Source organism: Setaria viridis, chromosome 5, assembly GCF_005286985.2.
Source record: "Setaria viridis chromosome 5, Setaria_viridis_v4.0, whole genome shotgun sequence".
NCBI lineage: Eukaryota > Viridiplantae > Streptophyta > Magnoliopsida > Poales > Poaceae > Setaria > Setaria viridis.
In genome coordinates, this window is record NC_048267.2 from 29,828,683 (window position 1) to 29,848,837 (window position 20,155).

General features: G+C 47.0%; 3 protein-coding genes across 3 annotated transcripts; all 3 read left to right on the forward strand.

The window, feature by feature from the left end:
- The first annotated feature begins 7,321 nt into the window (after positions 1-7,321).
- Positions 7,322-9,932, forward strand: LOC117854949 (cytochrome P450 CYP72A616). The gene is made up of 5 exons (XM_034737212.2): positions 7,322-7,751; positions 7,863-8,086; positions 8,287-8,531; positions 8,884-9,265; positions 9,358-9,932. The coding sequence occupies exons 1-5, from the start codon at positions 7,448-7,450 to the stop codon at positions 9,781-9,783; spliced, it is 1,581 nt and encodes a 526-aa protein (XP_034593103.1). The 5' UTR covers positions 7,322-7,447; the 3' UTR covers positions 9,784-9,932.
- Positions 9,933-11,940: 2,008 nt separating this feature from the next.
- LOC117854627 (cytochrome P450 CYP72A616) lies at positions 11,941-14,414 on the forward strand. Its single transcript, XM_034736857.2, has 5 exons — positions 11,941-12,372; positions 12,486-12,709; positions 12,855-13,096; positions 13,328-13,712; positions 13,786-14,414. The coding sequence occupies exons 1-5, from the start codon at positions 12,081-12,083 to the stop codon at positions 14,209-14,211; spliced, it is 1,569 nt and encodes a 522-aa protein (XP_034592748.1). The 5' UTR covers positions 11,941-12,080; the 3' UTR covers positions 14,212-14,414.
- A 2,449-nt stretch (positions 14,415-16,863) lies between these two features.
- Positions 16,864-19,063, forward strand: LOC117855439 (cytochrome P450 CYP72A616). The gene is made up of 5 exons (XM_034737793.2): positions 16,864-17,265; positions 17,385-17,605; positions 17,686-17,930; positions 18,024-18,408; positions 18,517-19,063. The coding sequence occupies exons 1-5, from the start codon at positions 16,977-16,979 to the stop codon at positions 18,940-18,942; spliced, it is 1,566 nt and encodes a 521-aa protein (XP_034593684.1). The 5' UTR covers positions 16,864-16,976; the 3' UTR covers positions 18,943-19,063.
- Positions 19,064-20,155: the final 1,092 nt, after the last annotated feature.

The window sequence follows — 20,155 nt, forward strand, 5'->3', positions numbered from 1 at the left end:
AAGAAACCCCATGAATACCTCGAAAAATCATCAACGATCACAAGCACATACCACTTCCCACCAACTGAGCAAACACGAGCTGGACCAACAGTGTCCATATGTAACAGCTCGCATGGATGCTCAGTCATCACCTGATTCACAGGTGGATGAGAAGCGGCAACCATTTTCCCATGTCGACAGGGAGCACAAACAAGATCTTTCTCAAACTTTAATTTGGGCAAACCACGAATAAGGTCCAAAGTACTCAAGCGGGAAAGCAAATCAAAGCTCAAATGACCCAATCTCCTATGCCACTTCCAAAGCTCAGAAGATGAGCCAGCCACTAAACACTGAGAGAGACCAAATGACTTGGAAAAATCAACTCGAAACACTTAACACTCGGGGACGATCATACACACAAGATCGCCTCGAGAGTCTAAAATCCTTGAGATCCCTTGTTTAAAACGGACCTCAAAACCATCATCAAGCAGTTGCAACACAGAGAGCAAATTGAAACCAAGAGAATCAACAAGAGCAACTCGCTTGAGCATGAAATTCGCACTCACCTTGATAACACCTTCAGACAACACTTTACCTTTGATATTATCCTCGAAAGTGATGTACTCCTTGGTCATCACTGGGGTGAGGCTGGAGAACCATCTGTGATCACCGGTCATGTGTCGAGAGCAACCAGAATCAATAAGCCACGTGTTCTCCAGGACTCTGACCTGCTCAAACAAAGGGAGACCAAGGATGAGCAAATGACTCAACACTGGGGTTAGAAAAATTGGAATACCAGTGTCGAACCATTTGCTCAAGAGTGGGGTTAGCAAAATCAACCATCTCTCATCTCACAGGAGGACTACGGCCAATGCTAGGGGGAAAACGTGGTCCGTTGTAGCTCCGAGACTCAAAGCCACAGCCATGCTGTCCTGAGCCATATTGATCATGGCGAGGAGGATGGCTGCAAAAACACGCGAAGGAGCAAAACGCACACAATCCACACGACGAGGTGGAGGAGCTGCTCTAGGCGCATGTACACCATGAGAATGGTGGTACATGTCCCTATTGCCCCACTCACGCTCACGCCTCCTCAAAGCCTTCTTCTTGCGAAAGCAAAACTCCTCAAGGTGACCCCATCTCTTGCAATACTCAGTGGAATCTAGCAAGCTGTTTTGGCTGAGAATTCACTCTAGGTTGTGGCTTGTCTTGGAATTTTGGTGGAGGTTTCTTGAGAGCAATTTTCAGAAGTGTGTCAAGCTTGTTTTTGAGATGGTTTGGCTTTTCCACCCAAATGACTTTCTTGGATGCTTTGGGTGGTGTCTCAATGAAAAATCCATCTCTCACACACTCAGACAAGTTTTGCTCACAAGCTAGATTGGGTTGCTCTCTATTTTTAGTGGGTGACTCTCGAGGGGTGTAGTCAATTGGTGGCTCACACTGATTGTAGCTTGGTTTCTTTCTCTCACCACTGTTTTGACCTACCTTCTCACACAACCCATCAAAGAACTTGTGCAACCCATTAAAATAACAACCCTTCATAACCGACCCAAGCCCAAAACCATCAGCCCTTTTGAACTCCTGAATTATTATGCCTAGCTGAGGTTCCCTACTTGACACCCAACTAAGAATAGTGCGCAAGTAGGAGTTTTCATCCTTAACATGTTGCAAATTAAGCTTGAGTTCAGGATAAATAGTGCATTCAGAAAGTTTAGAACTAGCAATGAACTCAGACTTCTCTAAAGCACTAAGCTTAGCACATGCATCATCCAACTGAACTTGCAAAGCAGGGCAAGACTTACATGCACCAAGCAAAACAGGCCTAGTCTTGACCTCATCTAAAGCAACCCTAGTCAAATCCAATTCATCTACCAACAAAGCATGCTGAGATTGTAAAGATGCATGACTATCCATATGAACACCACATTCATCACACTCAACAAGATCAGAAACAATAGGAGTAGATTTAAGCATATCTATCTCAATCAAAGCACTTTCTAACTTAGCCTTAAGCTCAACTCGCTCTTTAGCAACCTTCTTAAGCAGTTTATCTTGATTGATTAGGCAATTATTAAGTTCTTCTACTTCTAGAGTAAGTTATTCAGGAGTAGGCTTTACCTCAGTTTCTGTGTCGGAGTCACTTTCCTTGTCATCCTTCTTGGAGTTGAGAGCCATGACACAGTACCCATCGCGGTTCTTGCCAGAGTAGAAGCAGAGGCCATTGAAGTTCTTGCTGTCCTTCTTCTTTGCCTTGCGGTCATCATCCTCCTCGCTTGAGCTTGAGTCGGTGTGGTCATCGGTGTCGGAGTCGACGTCGCTGAGGGAGGCGATGAAGGCACGCGCTTTGGCCTTCTTGCGATACTCCTTCTTCTCGCGGTCGGTGTACTTCTTCTTCTTATTGGTGCCGTCCTGGTTCTTGTGCTTGTTGTAGTCGTACTTGCTCTTGGATTTGTTCTTGTCAGGGCAGTCGGCGGCGAAGTGTCCTTGCTTCCCACAATCGAAGCAGTTGTTGTTGTTCCTTCGCTTGTTCTTGCGATTGTCGTTGAAGTGCATGAATCGCCTCGTGATCAAGGCGAGCTCATCATCATCAAGAACCTCCAGCTGCTCCTTTGAAATAGAAACCAAAGAAGACAAGGCAAACGACATAGAAGGAAAGTTACTCAAAGACTTAGGTTGTCCAGAGCCTGACATGAGAGCCATACTATTTGGATCAGTAGGGCCTCCTTGTTTTGCTTGGAGCCTTTTGTCAACTTCCGTGGATTTCAACTTGGCAAAGAGTTCATCAATGGAAAGTGTTTCATAATTGGATGACTCGATGATAGCATCAACCTTCGTACCCCACACTTCGTGATCCAAGGCATGCAGGAGCTTTAAAGCTCTATCATAATCAGTGTAGGATAAGACGGTGATATTTGCTTTCATCTTGTTCACAATAGCCAAGAAACGCTGAAACAAAGCATCGGCAGACTCACCAGGCAAATGAACAAAGTTTTCATACTCACGCCTATAAGTCTCAAAGAGTCTAGCCTTTACCTGACCGTTTCCCTCATGGAAACTCTGAAGTCGAGACCAAATCTCATGAGCAAGAGATAGATCTTCGACTCGATCAAACTCAGCACGACTCAGACTCGCAAATAGAATATCAACCGCCTTGCTGTTGGCGTGATACTTCTCCCTATCATCCGAAGTCACACGAGTAGTAGGAATCACATAAGTCACATCCTGAGTGATTTCCCAAACCCCTGCTCCTCTACTATTTAGATGGGCTCTCAATCGAGTTTTCCAATACCGATAGTCAGAGCCATCAAAGTAGGGTGCGGCGGTCGAGGAAGAACGCTCAGAGGTCGCCATAATAGGTTTCGAAACCGATTAGGGTATGGAGAAACCTTAACCGGCTCTGAAGGACCGAAAGAGCGACCAGAGGGGGGTGAATGAGAGCCTATAAAAATTCTCAACGAGAACAAGGCCTATGTCCCAAACGCAACCCCAAAGCACACCGTGCGTTTAATCGTCAAGATGACGCAAGTCAACTCGTGACAAGCTCACCCTAGGAACGATAAGAGACGCACAAGACATAGCGGAAGCAAGATATGAATTGACTCCAACAAGTTTTCTCAACACCCGGTTAACCAAGATTACTACTAGCTAATTATCTAACTAAGCATGCATAATCAAAGATTAATTTAAGTGCTAGGCATGACTAGCAAAGAGTGATAAAAAAAACTAACGCAAGTAGCACTGATTAGCAAGAGACACTAGAGATTAAAATGCTAAACAAAATAACAAAGATTCATTAGCAATGGCATGAATCAACTAACGACCCAACAGGAGGTGCTCACTGTGCTGGACGTTCGCATGGTCTACTGGTGGATTTTTTCTTGCGGTCTGGTGCTCCTGGTGACCTGCGCTGGCCCACTTGGCCTGGTGGCCGGCCTGAGCAGCAAGCAGGCTTGAACTTGGTCGCGTGCTGCTGCCACCTGGCCCGGGCCTGCTTGGCATACGCTGGGCCTCAAGCACCTGAGCACAGCTGGGCCACCTTTCACACGCGAGCTGGACCGCTGACCAGGCTGCTCGCTCCACGCACGTGAGCGCCTACTGCCTGCCCCTTCCCGGTGGAACGATTCCTACGAATGAACAGAGACGAACAGAACAAGAACACAAGAAGAACAAGAAGAGCAGCCAAGACTTCAAATCAGAAGATTTCCTCCCATACTTCACAGATCAAGATGAAACTTGAGACAAGGATGCAATACCCCAAGGGCAAATAGATCTATAAAGCAAATCCTGAAAAACTCAAGTATACATCACTAATCTTGGAGAAAACCGAAACCCTAACTCAAAAACACGATTTGGAAGAAATTCGAAATCCAAGCCGGATCCGTGAGAGATTTAGAAGGGGATCATATCAAAGATGCTCTCCAAGGTCTTAGCAACATTTCCCTTCAACCAATCTCACGAGATTCGGGCTCAAACGTGATGAACGAAAATTCCCCAAAAATAGTTCCGAAAATGGGGAAAAAGAAAAACACTCGGGAATCAAAGATTTAGCACAATTTGAGATAACAAATAAAGCTAAATCACGAGAACATCTTCTATAGGACTAGCCTCCTCCCTTCATCCACCCACTAAAGATGAAGAAATCAAGAGAAAAGAGTAATCACTCTCTAATCTCCCTCTCTCCTCTCACTTTAAGCACATGACTAGCCTCTAACCCAAAAGATAATGAGTTGCTAAGCAAAGAGATACTGAAATAACCATCCCTCCATCCATATTTATAGTCCAGGATGAAAGACTATACTACCCCTACAGCTACAACTAAGATAACTACCCACGCAGGGGCGTTTTGGTCCAAGTTTTTATCCACGCATCGGACGGACACGCGGCCTTCACGACTTTGCTTCGCCTGGACGTAAGCTTCGCGATGACGTCACGTGCCCTCCTTCTCGAAGCTCCGGCCGCACCGGGCTCGCTCCCGGTTTTGAGGCCCAAATCGGGAAACCTGCCTACGCGGTGGTTTAGAGGCCCAAACCATCCAAACCGTCCATCTTTGCTTGGCCACCACGCGACCTCCTCGATGTCGACGCGTGTCCAGCCTCCGCCAAGCCTCCCGCTTGACTCGACCGACGCCGTCTCCATCCTATCATGCCCTCTTGCCATTCCGTGCACCATGTGGACCGCCCGTGACTTCGCCCGGACTCCTCGGGTCCATCGGTCCAAGTCTACTCGCGTTCATCCTTCACCGCCCTTGGTCCATCGGCACGAACCTTTCGCTTGACCTTCACCGCACGCCGTCGACCGTCACGTCGCATCCTACACCTGCACATCACAAGCTAAGAGCAACATCAAACCACCACAACGTTGTCAATCACTCATCATCCAAGGGTGACCATCATTGGTCCTCACTGGATAAGTAGTCCCTCCCTCTATCCATAAATATATTATACGTTTAGAACAAGCTAATTAAGTTGAAAATCAATAGAAAACTGAACGAGAACAAAAAAAAGCCTAACAAAATATTATTCCAGCACTATGCACCGCGAAATCACAAATAAGCCCAACAATCATAGAAAACTGAATGAGAACAAAAAAAGAAAGACGGTCGCAACCGAACGGAGATAGCATTGTTCATTGAGACATCACAAAATCACAAAAAAAAACGGTCGTCAGCCAAGAGGCAGAACAACCAATTCATTAATGGACCGACGAGAGTCAACACGAATAAGCCCAACTAGTACCCTCGCAGCTCGACCTGTTCGCTTCAGTTTATCAGCCGGCTTATCAGCCACCGAACAGTATTTTTCTCTCACAACAAATCAGCCATTTTAGCTTTTCAGCCGGTTTATAAGTCTAGCCGAGAAGAACAAACAACGGAGAGACGATGGCAAGTCCATGGGCAGATGGACCCGTCTCTGGGCAACACACTGCCTGCCTAGCCCTAGCCCAGTCAACTATGCAGGTCCAACCGAACAGGACTGGGAGCAATGGCCTCCGCGGCACGGTGTTGCCACTTTTTTTCGTGACCGTATTTCATTAGGAGAGAAGAAGCAAAGTTTACAATGGGTGGTTTGTCATCTAGATAGGATGACATGCCCTTTACCACTTAGCACTCACTTTGCTAGCGACACGGTGACCACCGAACAAAGATGAAAATGATCGGAGATAATAATTTTTTTCTCAGATTGAATACAGATACGAATAGCATCAATATATATCAAATAATGATATTCGTCCTATTCGTATATTAAATATCCAACTTTAAGTATCCAGATCCGGATACGGTAATATCTATTTGAGTATTTGAACCCCTTCGGTTCATCCCGCCAAATAACAGGGTCGCTATGGACTACAGTATTTTTGCCATTTGTGCTCTGCTGGGAGGACACACCATACTGTGCGAGTTCAGAAGCCTGTCTGGCCCCAATCATGCTTCCGTGTAGTACTAGGTCTTGTTTAGTTGCCAAAGTTGGGAGGTGCCAAATTATTGTTACAGCATTGTAGCACACTGTAGCGTTTCGTTTGTATTTGTGAATTATTGTCCAAACATTGACTAATTAGGCTCAAAAGATTCGTCTCGCAAAGTACAACAAAACTGTGCAATTAGTTTTTAATTTTGTCTACATTTAGTACTCCATGCATGCACCGCAAGTTTGATGTGATGGGGAATCTTCTTTTTGCATAGTGCCAAAGTTGGGAGTTGGGGGTGAAGTAAACAAGAGCCTAGTTTTTGCATTTTCAGCCTAAGCAATCAATGAAATAAGTCTCAGGGCGTGTTTATTTCTTTAGCACCTCCTAAAATTCCTGTCACATCGAATGTTTAGATACTAATTAGGAGTATTAAACATAGGCTAATTACAAAACCAATTGCACAGATGGAGACTAATTTGCGAGACGAATCTATTAAGCCTAATTAGTCCATGATTTGACAATATGATGCTACAGTAAACATGTGCTAATGGTGGATTAATTAGGTTTAATAGATTCGTCTCGTGAATTAGCCTCCATTAGTGTAACTAGTTTTATAATTAGCTCATATTTAGTCTTCCTAATTAGCCTCCGAATATTCGATGTGACATATATATTTTAGTCAAGATTAAAGATCCAAACACCCCCAATTACCAATTACGCAAGCTGCAGTTGCTCTGTGAGACTATTATGCGAAGCAGAGTCGCCGTAGTTTCTCTCAAACAAGAATCGTCTTTGATTACTGTGAGTGGTGCAATACTGCAACGAAAATCTTCCGACAGAGAACAGTTTCTGTGGTTTTGTCCCAGAATGACAGATGTGACTAGCGAAACCATGGAGAAGACACCTGGAGGAAGCGTCGGAGAACCAACGTCCAGAGCAGCCTTTATCAGAGGTTTCTCCGAGTCGTCCGCCCACGGTCTTCGTCTTCACCAGCCAATTTCGCCACGTCTTAACCTCCGACTGTCCCAAGCATCAAGTGAGAGGTCACGGATTCGCGACAGCCATGGCGATTCTCGGCGCATCACCGGCAGCAGCGCCGCCGTGGAGCTTGCTCTGCGCGCTCGGGGCCCTGGCGGCTCTGTGGTGTGCCTGGCGGGCTCTGGGGCGGTTCTGGCTCCGCCCGCACAGGCTGGGCCGCGCCCTGCGGGCGCAGGGCTTACCTGTCACGGACTACAGCTTCCCCTCCGGCGACATGAAGGAGTTCGTCCGGCTCGCCGCGGCGGCGCGCTCCCAGCCCATGCCGCCGGCGTCGCACGCCATCGCTCCCCGAGCTCTTTCCTTCGAGCACAGCATCACCAGGCAGCACGGTACTAGTCTACTAGACTACTAGCAGTACTTCTTGTTCCCCTTCACAATTAATTTGGTGATTGTTGTCTCGTTTCCCCGGATACATTCATGGGATCTCGCCCAAATGGCAGGTAATGTTGCCGTGACATGGTTCGGGCCCGAGCCGAGAGTGATCGTGAACGATCCTAAGCTGATGCGAGAGATCCTGGCGAACAAGCACGGCCAGTTCGGGAAGCAAAGGTCTTTTCTTTGGATTGAGAGGCTGCTGGCCAACGGCCTGACGGTCCACCAAGGCGAGAAGTGGGTCACACACCGGAGGATTATCAACCATGCCTTCCATCTCGAAAAGCTCAAGGTCACTTCCTCTACTTGTGACCTTATATTGGTTCATTGAATTTGCAATTCAGGCTTTGTTCGGAATTGTCCAACTCATGCAAAACTGAATTTCGTGTGAAATTCCTGAAGCTTGTATGTGCTTGACAACAGGGTTCATGTTCGATATGTTTGCACCGTCGTAACGGGGAATTGATTGTTTTTTTTGCTTTTTTTTTGCAGAGGATGTTGCCGGCTTTCGCTGCCTGTTCCAGTGAGCTGATACGCAGATGGGAGGACTCTGTCGGGTCTGATGGTATGCAGGAGATAGATGTGTGGCCGGAGTTCCAAAATCTCACAGGCGACGTCATCTCCCGCGCGGCGTTCGGGAGCAGCTTCAGTGAAGGGAGAAGGATCTTCCAGTTGCAATCGGAGCAGGCACAAAATGCTTCACAGATGGCAAGCAAGATGCATATCCCAGCTTACAGGTGAGATCGTATAAATATTTATCTAAAATTGTGGCGCTAATCGGCTGATTGTTTAGAAAATGGAATTAAACAAACATAACGTGGCCGTTCTTGTTACAGTTCCAGCAAAAGATTTACCAAAACCGATCATCGCTATAATAATAAGGAAACTGTCCTCAAGAAAATGTACCACAAATTGCACGGAATTATCAAAACAATTTTACACTGTAGCAAATCTGAAAATAACATCCCAGCAGCTGCTGAATGAAAAAAAGAAGAAGAATAAGAATTGGGGAAGTTCTTCATTTATCTAACATAAACCTCAACAGATCTCAAAGGAGAAGATGTTCAATGTGTTGATTTCTTTATGCAGGTTCCTACCAACAAGGCTAAACAAAAGGATGCAGGCAAACGCGCGTGAAGTCGAGGAACTTCTGAAAGGCATAATCAAAAAGAGGGAGCGGGCAATGAAGGAGGGTCTCAACAATGACGATCTACTAGGATTGCTACTAGAGTCCAACACTAAAGAAAGCCATGAAATCGGGAGCGCCAAGCCAATTATGACCACAGAGGACATAATCGGGGAGCTAAAGCTATTCTACTTCGCAGGACAGGAGACTACCGCAGTGCTGCTCACATGGACAATGGTGGTTCTGAGCATCCATCCTGAGTGGCAAGATCGCGCAAGGGAGGAGGTTCTTCGCATCTTTGGGAAGAACCAGCTGGACTCTGAGGGCATTAATCAGCTCAAAATTGTGAGTACAAAATTACCAAGACATGGTATATGTTGTGCGATATTCTCATTTTTGTCACCACCCTAAAACTCTCTACCTTTTTTCTGTTGCAGGTTACAATGATATTACATGAGGTTTTGAGGCTGTACCCACCTCTACTGATACTTGCTCGGGAGACGTATCTAGAAACAGAGCTTGGAGGTGTCAAGTATCCACCTGGTGTTACATTTGCACTTCCAATTGCGTGCATCCACCACAATCCAGAGGTTTGGGGAGAAGATGTTGATGAGTTCAGGCCAGAGAGGTTCAAGGAGGGTGTCTCCAAGGCATCCAAGGACGCGCCGGCATTCTTTCCATTCGGTTGGGGGCCCCGGATATGTGTCGGTCAGAACTTCGCCTTACTGGAGGCCAAGATGGGCTTGACCATGATCCTGCAACACTTCTCGTTCGAGCTCTCACCGTCGTACACGCATGCACCATGCGCAATCTCCTCTCTGCAGCCACAGTATGGGGCGCAGATTAAGCTCAAGAAACTCTAATGTTTTTACCATAATGACCAGCGAACCATGAACTTAGTTTTTAGGTGGTGATCTTGGAAGATGTTGTGTATATGCTTGTAGATTTATGATTGTAACCCAATAAGGTATTAAATAAAGTTTTATATATGATCAACGAACTTAAACAGCAACGGTAGTATGGTCGCTACCACATGTATACCCTCTAGGTGTGATTGCACACAGAAGCGCTATTGAAACGGCATAGTGGTTTAAAATAAGAAACAAGAATATGCACATTAGTTATGTTCAAGCTGGATTCAAATTTCTGAAGAAACAAATATGATTATCATGTTTATGAATTGATATGCCATGTTCATTCCGTAGTATGAAAATACTAAGAAGACTTTTGTATACTATAGCTCAAAACTATGATACATACAAAATATTGATGTAGGAATGTAGTGTTATATGCTGTTGAAATTTCACTAGTAGACAAATAAAGAAAAGGACTGCATGTACATTATCAAAACTAACCCAAAACAAAACGGCACACTACCACAAAATGGAAATTTCACGAGAGGTGTTATTTTCTTGAGAGAATAAACGACTCCCATGAAAATGTTTACTTTCGTGAAGGTGAGAGAAGAACTCTCAAAAAAATTTATATGGATCGTCATGAAGTTAGAAACATGATGTGACATGTAAAAGAACGGAGGGAGTATAGTAAGACAGTCCTATCTCGTTAAGTTGGTCTCTGTCTCTTGCCAAATCAACAACGTCGAAGCTTCAAAATTTTCCGCAATATAAACCAGAAACCACCAAAATCGAACATCACATCAATAGTGTAAATCAATGGAGAAAAATAAGAAAAGTCACCGTCGAATATTTGGCGGTAGATTTCTCTTCAACTCGTAGAACAATCAAGTGAAACTATTCTTCCGTGGACGCATCTGTCAGAGTTCTCTCGGCGATTCTGACGTGCATGTAAGGATTCTGCGTTTGGATACGAGATGCTAAACTTTAGCAGGGTCACATCGGATATTCGAATGCTAATTAGAAGGACTAAATATGAGCTAATTACAAAACTAATTGCACAGATGGAGTCTAATTCGCGAGACGAATCTATTAAGACTAATTAATCCATCATTAGCAAATGATTATTGTAGCACCACATTATCAAATCATGGACTAATTAGGCTTAATAGATTCGTCTCGCGAATTAGACTCCATCTGTGCAATTAGTTTTATAATTAGACTATATTTAATACTTCTAATTAGTATCAAACTTCGTTGTGACAGGTGCTAAAGTTTAACACGGTGTTCCCAAACACCCCTATGTGTATGCGTTGATTAAGTCAGACAAGCTGCCTGCTGCCAGATCGGCGCTATTTCCTAGCTGTGACAGATAGGAGGAAAATGAGCGTGATAGAGGGATGGTTCATTCTACCATCTGGCGCGTTCGCTTTACAGCCTCGCCGCAGTTGCGCGCGCACGGGCAACGCCAACGCCGGCCGGCTGCGCCGCTGGTTTGGTTTGGTTTGTGGAGCAGCAAGCAGCAAAGGAAGAGTTGGAGGACGGCCTGGTTGACCTTTCGATAGCGCGAGCTACCTGCCCCTGCGTTTAGGTGTGTGCCGGGTCCTAACAGCCAAGCCCACTCGGTCGGTCTCGTCGAGCACGAGCACGACAGCAACTCGACACGACTAGCGTACGCAGTGATTTTTGCGTCTTACCTTTTATTTTCATCCTGTCTCTGTTCCGCTTCACGGATAAGGGACTTGCGGACAGAAACTAGCGAACACAGCATTTCCTTGGAATCTACGTGCTGCTAGCCTTCCTATTCACTATATCCCTACAGAAGAAGATCTGAACCGAAATATGGCCTTGTTTACTTCCCAAGCTGGGAGTTACAAAATTAGCATTTTACCATAAATGCGACACTGTAGCGTTTCGTTTGTATTTGTGAATTATTGTCCAAATATTGACTAATTAGGCTCAAAAGATTCGTCTCGCAAAGTACAACAAAACTGTGCAATTAGTTTTTGATTTCGTCTACATTTAGTACTCCATGCATGTACCGCAAATTTGATGTGATGGGGAATCTTCTTTTTGCATAGTGTCAAAGTTGGAAGTTTGGAGGGAAGTAAAGGCTATGCTTACTCTTCCGCGCCATCTGGGAAACTACGGCGACCAAACGATCCAAACCCCCATGGGAGGCAGCTTCCTTGCTGGCTAAGCTAGCCAAGAAAAATCAAGGCCACCGCTGCAGGGAGCCTCCTACAAATTGAGGCCATTGCTGTTCGTTGTGATCAGAACGTGCACCCAACAACAGCTTCATTCAAATGAAAGCGATGGCGATCGACGCATTGCTGGAGTTGTTCTACGTTCTTGGAGCCCTGGTTGCTCTGTGGCTCACCTGGCGGTCGCTGGAGTGGGCATGGCTCAGCCCCCGGAGGCTGGGCCGAGCACTACGCGCGCAGGGCCTCCGCGGCACCGCCTACCGCTTCCCCTCCGGCGACCTGGCGGAGGAGGCGCGTCTCCTCGCTGCGGAACGGACCAAGCCGATGCCTCTGCTGTCGCACGGCATCAGCAGCCGTGTGGATCCACTGGTCTACAACACCGTCAAGGAACACGGTATGTGCGCTACAGAAACTGCCTGCAAAGTGGCGATTAATTCTGAGCCCGTTCATGGTTGGACTCGGTTAATTTGATTCCTTGCACACGGAACGAAATTACTTAAATGACAGGTAAGGTTTCGATGTTATGGGGCGGCCCAACACCGAGAGTGATCCTCAGTGACCCCAAGCTTGTCCGGGAAGTGCTGTCCAACAAGTTTGGGCACTTCAGGAAACCAAGGCTGCCCGCCAATTTTATCAAGATGATTGGCGACGGGCTGTCGAACCACGAGGGCCAGAAATGGGCCGTTCATCGGAAGATAATCAACCATGCTTTCCAACTCGAGAAGTTGAAGGTGATGACTGATTTTACTCTAAAAATTACCATCGAAAAGGAAAATCCTTTTTTAATCTAAAGTCCTTCAAATTACCATCCAGTAAATCGTCTCTATCAGTGAAGTGTTGCGTAATGGGTGCGTGGCTAACTGTTTAACGCTGCAGAGAATGTTGCCGGCGTTTACTGCCTGCACGAGTGAGCTGATCAAGAGATGGGAGGGTAAGATGGGGTCCAGCAAGGTGCGGGAGATAGATGTCTGGCCGGAGTTGCAGGACCTCACCGGCGACGCCATCTCACGTGCGGCGTTCGGCAGCAGCATAAGTGAAGGGAGAAGGATCTTCAGGATACAATCAGAGCAAGCTCAACTCGCAAGTCACATGACAAACCTCTACATCCCGGGTTACACGTGAGCATATTACTCACTCAGCTCAGCACATGAAATTAGTTCTATAAGAAAACTCAATAGTTGATTCCTAGATTCTTTTAAAAAAATTAACTTCCACAATTGCCTTTCGTCTCTTGCGGATTTTTGCTAAGGAATTTTCACTTGTTCAGCGGGCAGTTCAGCAAGCGCTTTTGTTTATCTAATTTTCTCCGCACCTCTGATGTTTTTGCCTATTTGTCTCTATACCTTCAGCTACCTACCTACCAAGGTCAATAGAAGGATTAAAGCAAATGCACGAGAGGTCGAAGGGCTCCTAAAAGGCATCATCACAAAGAAGGAGAGGGCCATGAAGAACGGCCATGCCAATGACGATGACCTACTAGTCATGCTAATGCAGTCCAACATTAAAGAGAGCAAAGATGGCGGAAGCTCCAAACCAATGATGACCGTGGACGACATCATGGGCGAGCTGAAACTCTTCTACTTCGCTGGGATGGAAACAACTTCGGTGCTGCTCACATGGGCATTAGTTGTGCTGAGCATGTATCCTGAGTGGCAAGACCGCGCGAGGGAGGAGGTCCTGCGTGTTTTTGGGAAGAGAGAACCAGATCTTGACGGCACACATCAACTGAAAGTTGTAAGTATTTTCTACTACTGCTGATCGTATGTATTGGCCACTAATTGCTCATCTTTTGCTCTTTATGTGGCAGGTGACCATGGTACTATATGAGGTTCTTAGGCTATATCCACCGATCACATTGCTAGAACGGGAAACATACAAGGAGATGGAACTGGGAGGGATCAAGTACCCACCTGGAGTAAAACTTTTGTTGCCAGTAGTGACCATTCATCACGACCCAGATATATGGGGAGAAGATGTCGATGAGTTCAAGCCGGAGAGGTTTGCGGAGGGTATCTCCAAGGCATCTAAGGAAGCACCCGCTTTCTTCCCCTTTGGCTGGGGGCCACGGATCTGTAGTGGCCAGAACTTTGCACTACTTGAGGCCAAGATAGCACTGAGCATGATCCTGCAACACTTCTCGTTTGGGCTTTCGCCGTCTTACACACATGCACCGTTCCCTGTCTCTACTCTACAGCCGGATCATGGGGCGCAGCTCATGCTCAAGAAGATTTAACCATTTTATTACTTGGCAGATGTCAGACCATTACTACTAGACAAATAGAGCAAAAGACAACTATACATGGGTGAAGAAAAATACTAGTAGGGGATGTAATAATATACTTTACATGAGTCAAGACCTCTAGGGAAACTGTTGTGATACTCCGAAATAACTATGGATTGTTTGAATGAATAATATTAAAAAATGTCTGATAACAATTATTATATTTGTTTTATTATTTTTAAAAATAGAATAAATAGCCGGTAAGTCTACCTATTAGATTATATGTGACATCACGTGACAAACGTCCATGTAACTCTGGCAACTTGGCGAAATACGTGAATGGTCGTGAAAACTTTAAAGCAACTTGCCGAGTTGACAAAATTTCAAATAACTCCGCCAATTAGATATAATTCGTAGTACGTGATAAACTTAAAACTATACCTGACAGGTCTAATTTACGCAACATATAACGATCACACGGTGGGATGTTCAATTTTACCATTTAAGGAATGGTAGCTGCATTATGCTTAACATATTATGGAGACACGTGACAGGTTCAAACTTTTCAGAAGGAAATTATACTCGCATTACATATTCTGATAGCGTGACATGTTTATTTTTTTTCCTCGGTCCTAACGTTCTGGACCAATGCTGCCTTCAAGTTTTTCTTAAACATGGACGACCCCAGTTCGATCCGGTAATAGATAGGGTCCATGGGAGCAAAACTCATAGAGAATTAGAGCTAGATCATCTGCAAATGCGGACATAAAAGGTGAGATGATGCAGTGATGCTTACTCAACAGGATTCAGGCTGCCCGCACCGGGAACGTTACCCGTTCTTCCAGTACCGTGGTAGCGTAAAATGTGCTGCACCGCGGTACTGGGAGCAAGCGGACCGGCGCCCTTCTGCTATTTCCAGCGGATTCCCAGGGCATACGCTACCCTCCGCCGCCAGCCCCAACCACCGCGCCCTCGCGCCTCTGCTTGGAACCGCCTCCTGCAGAGGGGGAGAGAGAGGGAGAGGGATAGGGAGAGGGGGAACCGCATCAGGGCCGGATCTCGTCATCGTCGCTGCTGCCGCCAAAGGGAGATGAGGTAGTCAGGGGGAGGGAGGCGGCGGCGGCGATTGACAGGGATAGATCCCTAGTACCCGCAAGGAAGGAAGAAGTCGGACTCCTACTAGGATCCCCCTATAATCCGACTAGGACTCATATCGAGTACTCCTACTAGGACTCCTCCTTGTAATCCGACTAGTTCTCCTGCCCCCTGGAGTATATAAAGGAGGGCAGGATACCTAGGCAGCTCACCTAAGCTCACAACGCAACAAGTGCAACTTGACACAATTTCAATACAACCAACACACAGGACGTAGGGTATTACGCGATCTAGCGGTCCGAACCTGTCTAAATCGTGTTCCTTGCGTCACCATCGACTCCTTGATTCTTGACGATACCCGCCACACAAAAGACAACCTGGGGTACTCCCTAGGTGGGTTGCCAGTCTAAAACACCGATAGCTGGCACGCCAGGTAGGGGAAGTCGCTGAGTTTCTCCACGCGAGATCAATGGCACCGGTCATCATTAAGCCGGCGTTCGCTTTTCAAAGTGGGCGCAACCTTCGTCTTCGACTCCTGGCTTTGCATTGTTGACGATGTTGGATCCTTCCGACGCTGCATCATCAACAACCAGGAGAAGAAGCATCTCGACGAAAACTCTCTTCGACAAGAAGCAGAAGATCTCGTCAAGAAAATCAACAATTTCGATTTGTTCAAACACCGAGTTCGACTACAACTCGGACTCGACCACGGCTCGGATTAGTCCGCTGAGCTTGTTATCAAGTCACCGCGCAGACTGACTACAACTCCAAGTCGTGTTCCGTTCGGACTCCGCAATGCAACCGTAGTCCATCAAGCAATCCTTACTCGAAGTCCAATCCGGACTAGAGTTAGTTGACAACTCGGATACAACTATCCGGCGACAACTTCGACTAATCGTCTCGACTAGTAACTAGTCGAAGACGACAACTACAACAACGTCGCGACGCTCGCTGATGACTACTTCGACAGGCGACTCACCGGCGACTACTTTGACTACTCGTCTCGACTAGAAAACTAGTCGGGGCAGACTTCGCACCGTCGACAACTAGTCGGAATTGACTCCAACTAGCCGGCTTCACCAGCAACTGTCGCGGCTTCATCGACGACAACTTCGACTCCCCATCTCGACTAGAAAACTAGTCGAGGGCGGGTCTCGCACCCTCGACAACTAGTCGGAATCATCTTCGGCTAGTTGGCTTCATCAACGACTGCCACGGCTTCGTCAACAATCGTCCACGAAAGCTAAGTCTCTTTTCCAACTATTTTTCAGCTTGCTTTCTTCTCACGCACAACGTGCACTCTACTCGCTGGAGGGTAGGGGACCAAATAGTTCATTCTCGGAGATCGTATTTGGCACAAGCGCCATGCCACCTCGGACTCATCTGTCTCTTCGAGTTCGAGCCATTTCTTTCTCCTTGTTTCGACGATGCTGGCATCAGCAGTTACGTAAGGGATGATGGCAGTGGCAGAGCATGTCAGCAACCCAATCAGCGCGGCATGAAGCTTCGGTTGTTCCATCAAAACGCTACGCTCTAAACGGAAGCGTCCAATGCCTGCAGGCGCTGAGAAATTTCTCCTTCACCATTTCATATAAGTGTGTGCGGCCGCCACAGTGCAGCTCCCTCCTCCGAGGCTCCGACTATCCGTGGACCCATCATCAAAACCTTCACTCTCGCCGGCCATGGGGATCGGAGCAGTGCTACAGCCATGGAGCTTGCTCTGCTCTGCTGGGGCGCTGGTGGCCCTGTGGTGGGCGTGGCGGGTGCTGGAGTCGACCTGGATCGTCCCGAGGAGGCTCGGCCGGGCCCTGCAGTCCCAGGGCCTCCCCGGCACGGCCTACCGCTTCCCCTTCGGCGACCTGAAGGAGTTCGCGCGGCTGGCCGCAGCGGCCCGGGCCAAGCCCATGCCGCTGTCCCACGACATCACGCCGCGCGTGCACCGCCTCTACTACAACATCATCAGGGAACATGGTAAACCCACGGCGCCGACCGCCGATGCAACGCGTTTGCTATTTTGCAAGAGCAGGGTTCAATGTTCAGATATATTTCCAACGTGAGAGAAGCAAGAACAATAATAATATGAATTGCAGGTAAAATCTCCGTGACATGGCTCGGCCCGACGCCGAGAGTGATCGTGGACGACCCCAAGCTGGTGCGGGAGATCCTGGCCAACAAGTTCGGGCACTTCCGGAAACGCAAGCACAACGGCCTCGTCAAGCGGCTTGCGAACGGGCTAGTGAGCCACGACGGTGACAAGTGGGCCGCGCACCGCAAGATCATCAACCCCGCGTTTCACATGGAAAAGCTCAAGGTCAATTTAGTTAGAGCTTGTTTTTTCGTTCCAAATGTTCACGCCAATTTCTTAAAATTGGATGCTTTGTTGTTCTGCAGAAAATGCTGCCGGCTTTTGCAGCATGCGCAAACGAGCTGGTAACAAGGTGGGAGGGTTACGTGGAGTCTGACGGATCGAAGGAGATTGATGTCTGGCCGGAGTTCCAGAATCTCACCGGCGACGTGATCTCGCGCTCGGCCTTCGGCAGCAGCTTCAGCGAGGGGAGGAGAATTTTTCAGTTACAGTCAGAGCAAGCTCAAAATCTAGTGAAGATGATGAACACTTTGTACCTCCCAGGTTTCAGGTAAGAATATAGTTGATGGCAGCACATCATGTACGTGCCGAGGAAAATTACAGAACATTCAGTGTGCCTTTGTTCATATGGTAACTTCTGCAGATTCCTGCCGACACAGCTCAACAGAAGGATAAAGGCGAACGCGAGAGAGGTACAGGAGCTCCTTAGAGGCATCGTCGGCAAGAGGGAGAGGGCCATGAAGAAAGGCCACGCCAACAACGACGACCTACTCGGCGTGCTGATGGAGTCCAACATCGCGGAGACCAAGCAAGCCGGGAACTCGAAGCCGATCATGACTATGGACGACATCATCGGAGAGCTGAAGCTGTTCTACTTCGCCGGAATGGACACCACCGCCGTGCTGCTGACATGGACGATGGTCGCCCTCAGCATACACCCAGAGTGGCAGGACCGTGCGAGGGAAGAGGTTCTGCGCGTCTTCGGCAAGAACCAGCCGGACTTGGACGGCATAAACCAGCTGAAAACCGTGAGCACTCACCGGCACGAGCTCACGCGAATTTTCACCGAAATGTTAGTCTCACTGACACGGTGGTTCCTGAATCCGATGGCAATGATACTGTTTGGTCCTTTGCAGGTGACAATGATACTGTACGAGGTTCTCAGGCTGTACCCGCCTGTGGTGCAACTGGATCGGCAGACGTACAAGGAGATGGAGCTGGGCGGCGTCACGTACCCTCCTGGGGTGATACTCTCGCTGCCCATCGTGTTCATCCACCACGACAAGGACGTCTGGGGAGAGGACGCCGACGAGTTCAGGCCGGAGAGGTTCGCGGACGGCATCTCCAGGGCGTCCAGGGACTCGCCGGCGTTCTTCCCGTTCGGCTGGGGCCCGCGGATCTGCGTCGGCCAGAGCTTTGCGCTGGTCGAGGCCAAGATGGCGCTCAGCAGCATCCTGCAACACTTCTACTTCGGGCTCTCGCCGTCCTACACACACGCGCCATTCCCAGTCTCCACTCTGCAGCCAGACCATGGGGCACAGATCATGATAAAAAGACTCTAGGGCAGAATATGGGGGCGCCATCAGTCAAGAGTTGTGTGTGGGTGCGTCGTTTTCCTCTTTTACCCCCCTTGTCGTTTGTTCAACAGATTTCATCTAATACAGTGACTTGGTAGTTCTTTAACATGTTTAAAGAAAAAAAACTACTCCTACAAATTTATTTATGCAGTATTGCGCTCAATAGCAACATGCATTTATATATAGGAGCATGTATCTATGAACTGTTGCCGGCCGGTTCCAGAGTCCAAATTTAGATGTGTTATTGTTAGAAATAACAAAGTTTCTTTTGGGGTATTAGAAATAACAAAGTTGAAACACAGACGCTTTCACACACGACATAATCACACTTATGAACATCATTAAAAACTGGACGATGTTTAAGAAAATTGGACGAGTGGATCTTAGGATTGACAAAATCAACACATGTCCTCCTCTATCTGTAGGCAAGTCATTTTATTGTAGGATAAAATGTTGTGCTGAACTACCGGTCACATACTGATAATAAAAACAGGATCTATGATTCCTGGCATGGGACAAAAACCACCCGTACTAATCATCCAAGCAATTGTTCTCTTATATAAAAAATTGTTGGTGCCCACACCCAAGGAATAACCATCTAGATGAGATTTTTCTTAAACATAGGATTTACAGAAAAGATAGATTTTCTTGAGAAGTCTTTATAGTTCCCATATTTCAAATAGGATTACAACACATAGGCTATATGCAGTGCACTTGGGATGCTTGGTTCACAGCCACAACAAATTAGGAAAGTATTCGGTTGATTACTTGTTTTTGGCACGCACAACTCTCCATTGGTTCTGCAATTTTTTTTTCGCGCCACGACCGCTAAACCTTAAGCGTCGATTTTTGCCGCCATAGACTGTGGCGCGCAACTAGTTTGCGTGGCTTTCTATAGTTATCAATCAAGTAGCCTCTTAGTAATAATGTTGATGCATGTACTAAAAATTTTCAATTTTTCGTAATAGAAAAGATCCATGAACATTTGCTTCGAGACATCTTCTCTCATGTTTCTCAAACAACTCTTACACCTATCACCTATGCGTACCAGGGTCATTCTAGTCATATTTTACCAACAAAATAATTGCCTAGTTTTATCTTTCAAAAGGAGCGCATCGTTTTGTGCACTTTTGTTAGAAGAAGTGCCTTCCTTTTCCCTTTTTAAAGATTGCCGGTTAGAAATATCTATGGAAAAGCA

Excerpts from the sequence above, each read along its gene's own strand:
- LOC117854949 (XM_034737212.2), top strand. The coding sequence starts at position 7,448 with ATGGCGATTCTCGGCGCATCACCGGCAGCAGCGCCGCCGTGGAGCTTG. Across the intron at positions 8,087-8,286 it reads TCCATCTCGAAAAGCTCAAG|AGGATGTTGCCGGCTTTCGC; the intron begins GTCACTTCCTCT and ends TTTTTTTTGCAG. Across the intron at positions 8,532-8,883 it reads ATGCATATCCCAGCTTACAG|GTTCCTACCAACAAGGCTAA; the intron begins GTGAGATCGTAT and ends TTCTTTATGCAG.
- LOC117854627 (XM_034736857.2), top strand. The coding sequence starts at position 12,081 with ATGAAAGCGATGGCGATCGACGCATTGCTGGAGTTGTTCTACGTTCTT. Across the intron at positions 12,373-12,485 it reads CAACACCGTCAAGGAACACG|GTAAGGTTTCGATGTTATGG; the intron begins GTATGTGCGCTA and ends CTTAAATGACAG. Across the intron at positions 13,713-13,785 it reads GCACACATCAACTGAAAGTT|GTGACCATGGTACTATATGA; the intron begins GTAAGTATTTTC and ends TTTATGTGGCAG.
- LOC117855439 (XM_034737793.2), top strand. The coding sequence starts at position 16,977 with ATGGGGATCGGAGCAGTGCTACAGCCATGGAGCTTGCTCTGCTCTGCT. Across the intron at positions 17,931-18,023 it reads TTGTACCTCCCAGGTTTCAG|ATTCCTGCCGACACAGCTCA; the intron begins GTAAGAATATAG and ends TAACTTCTGCAG. Across the intron at positions 18,409-18,516 it reads GCATAAACCAGCTGAAAACC|GTGACAATGATACTGTACGA; the intron begins GTGAGCACTCAC and ends GGTCCTTTGCAG.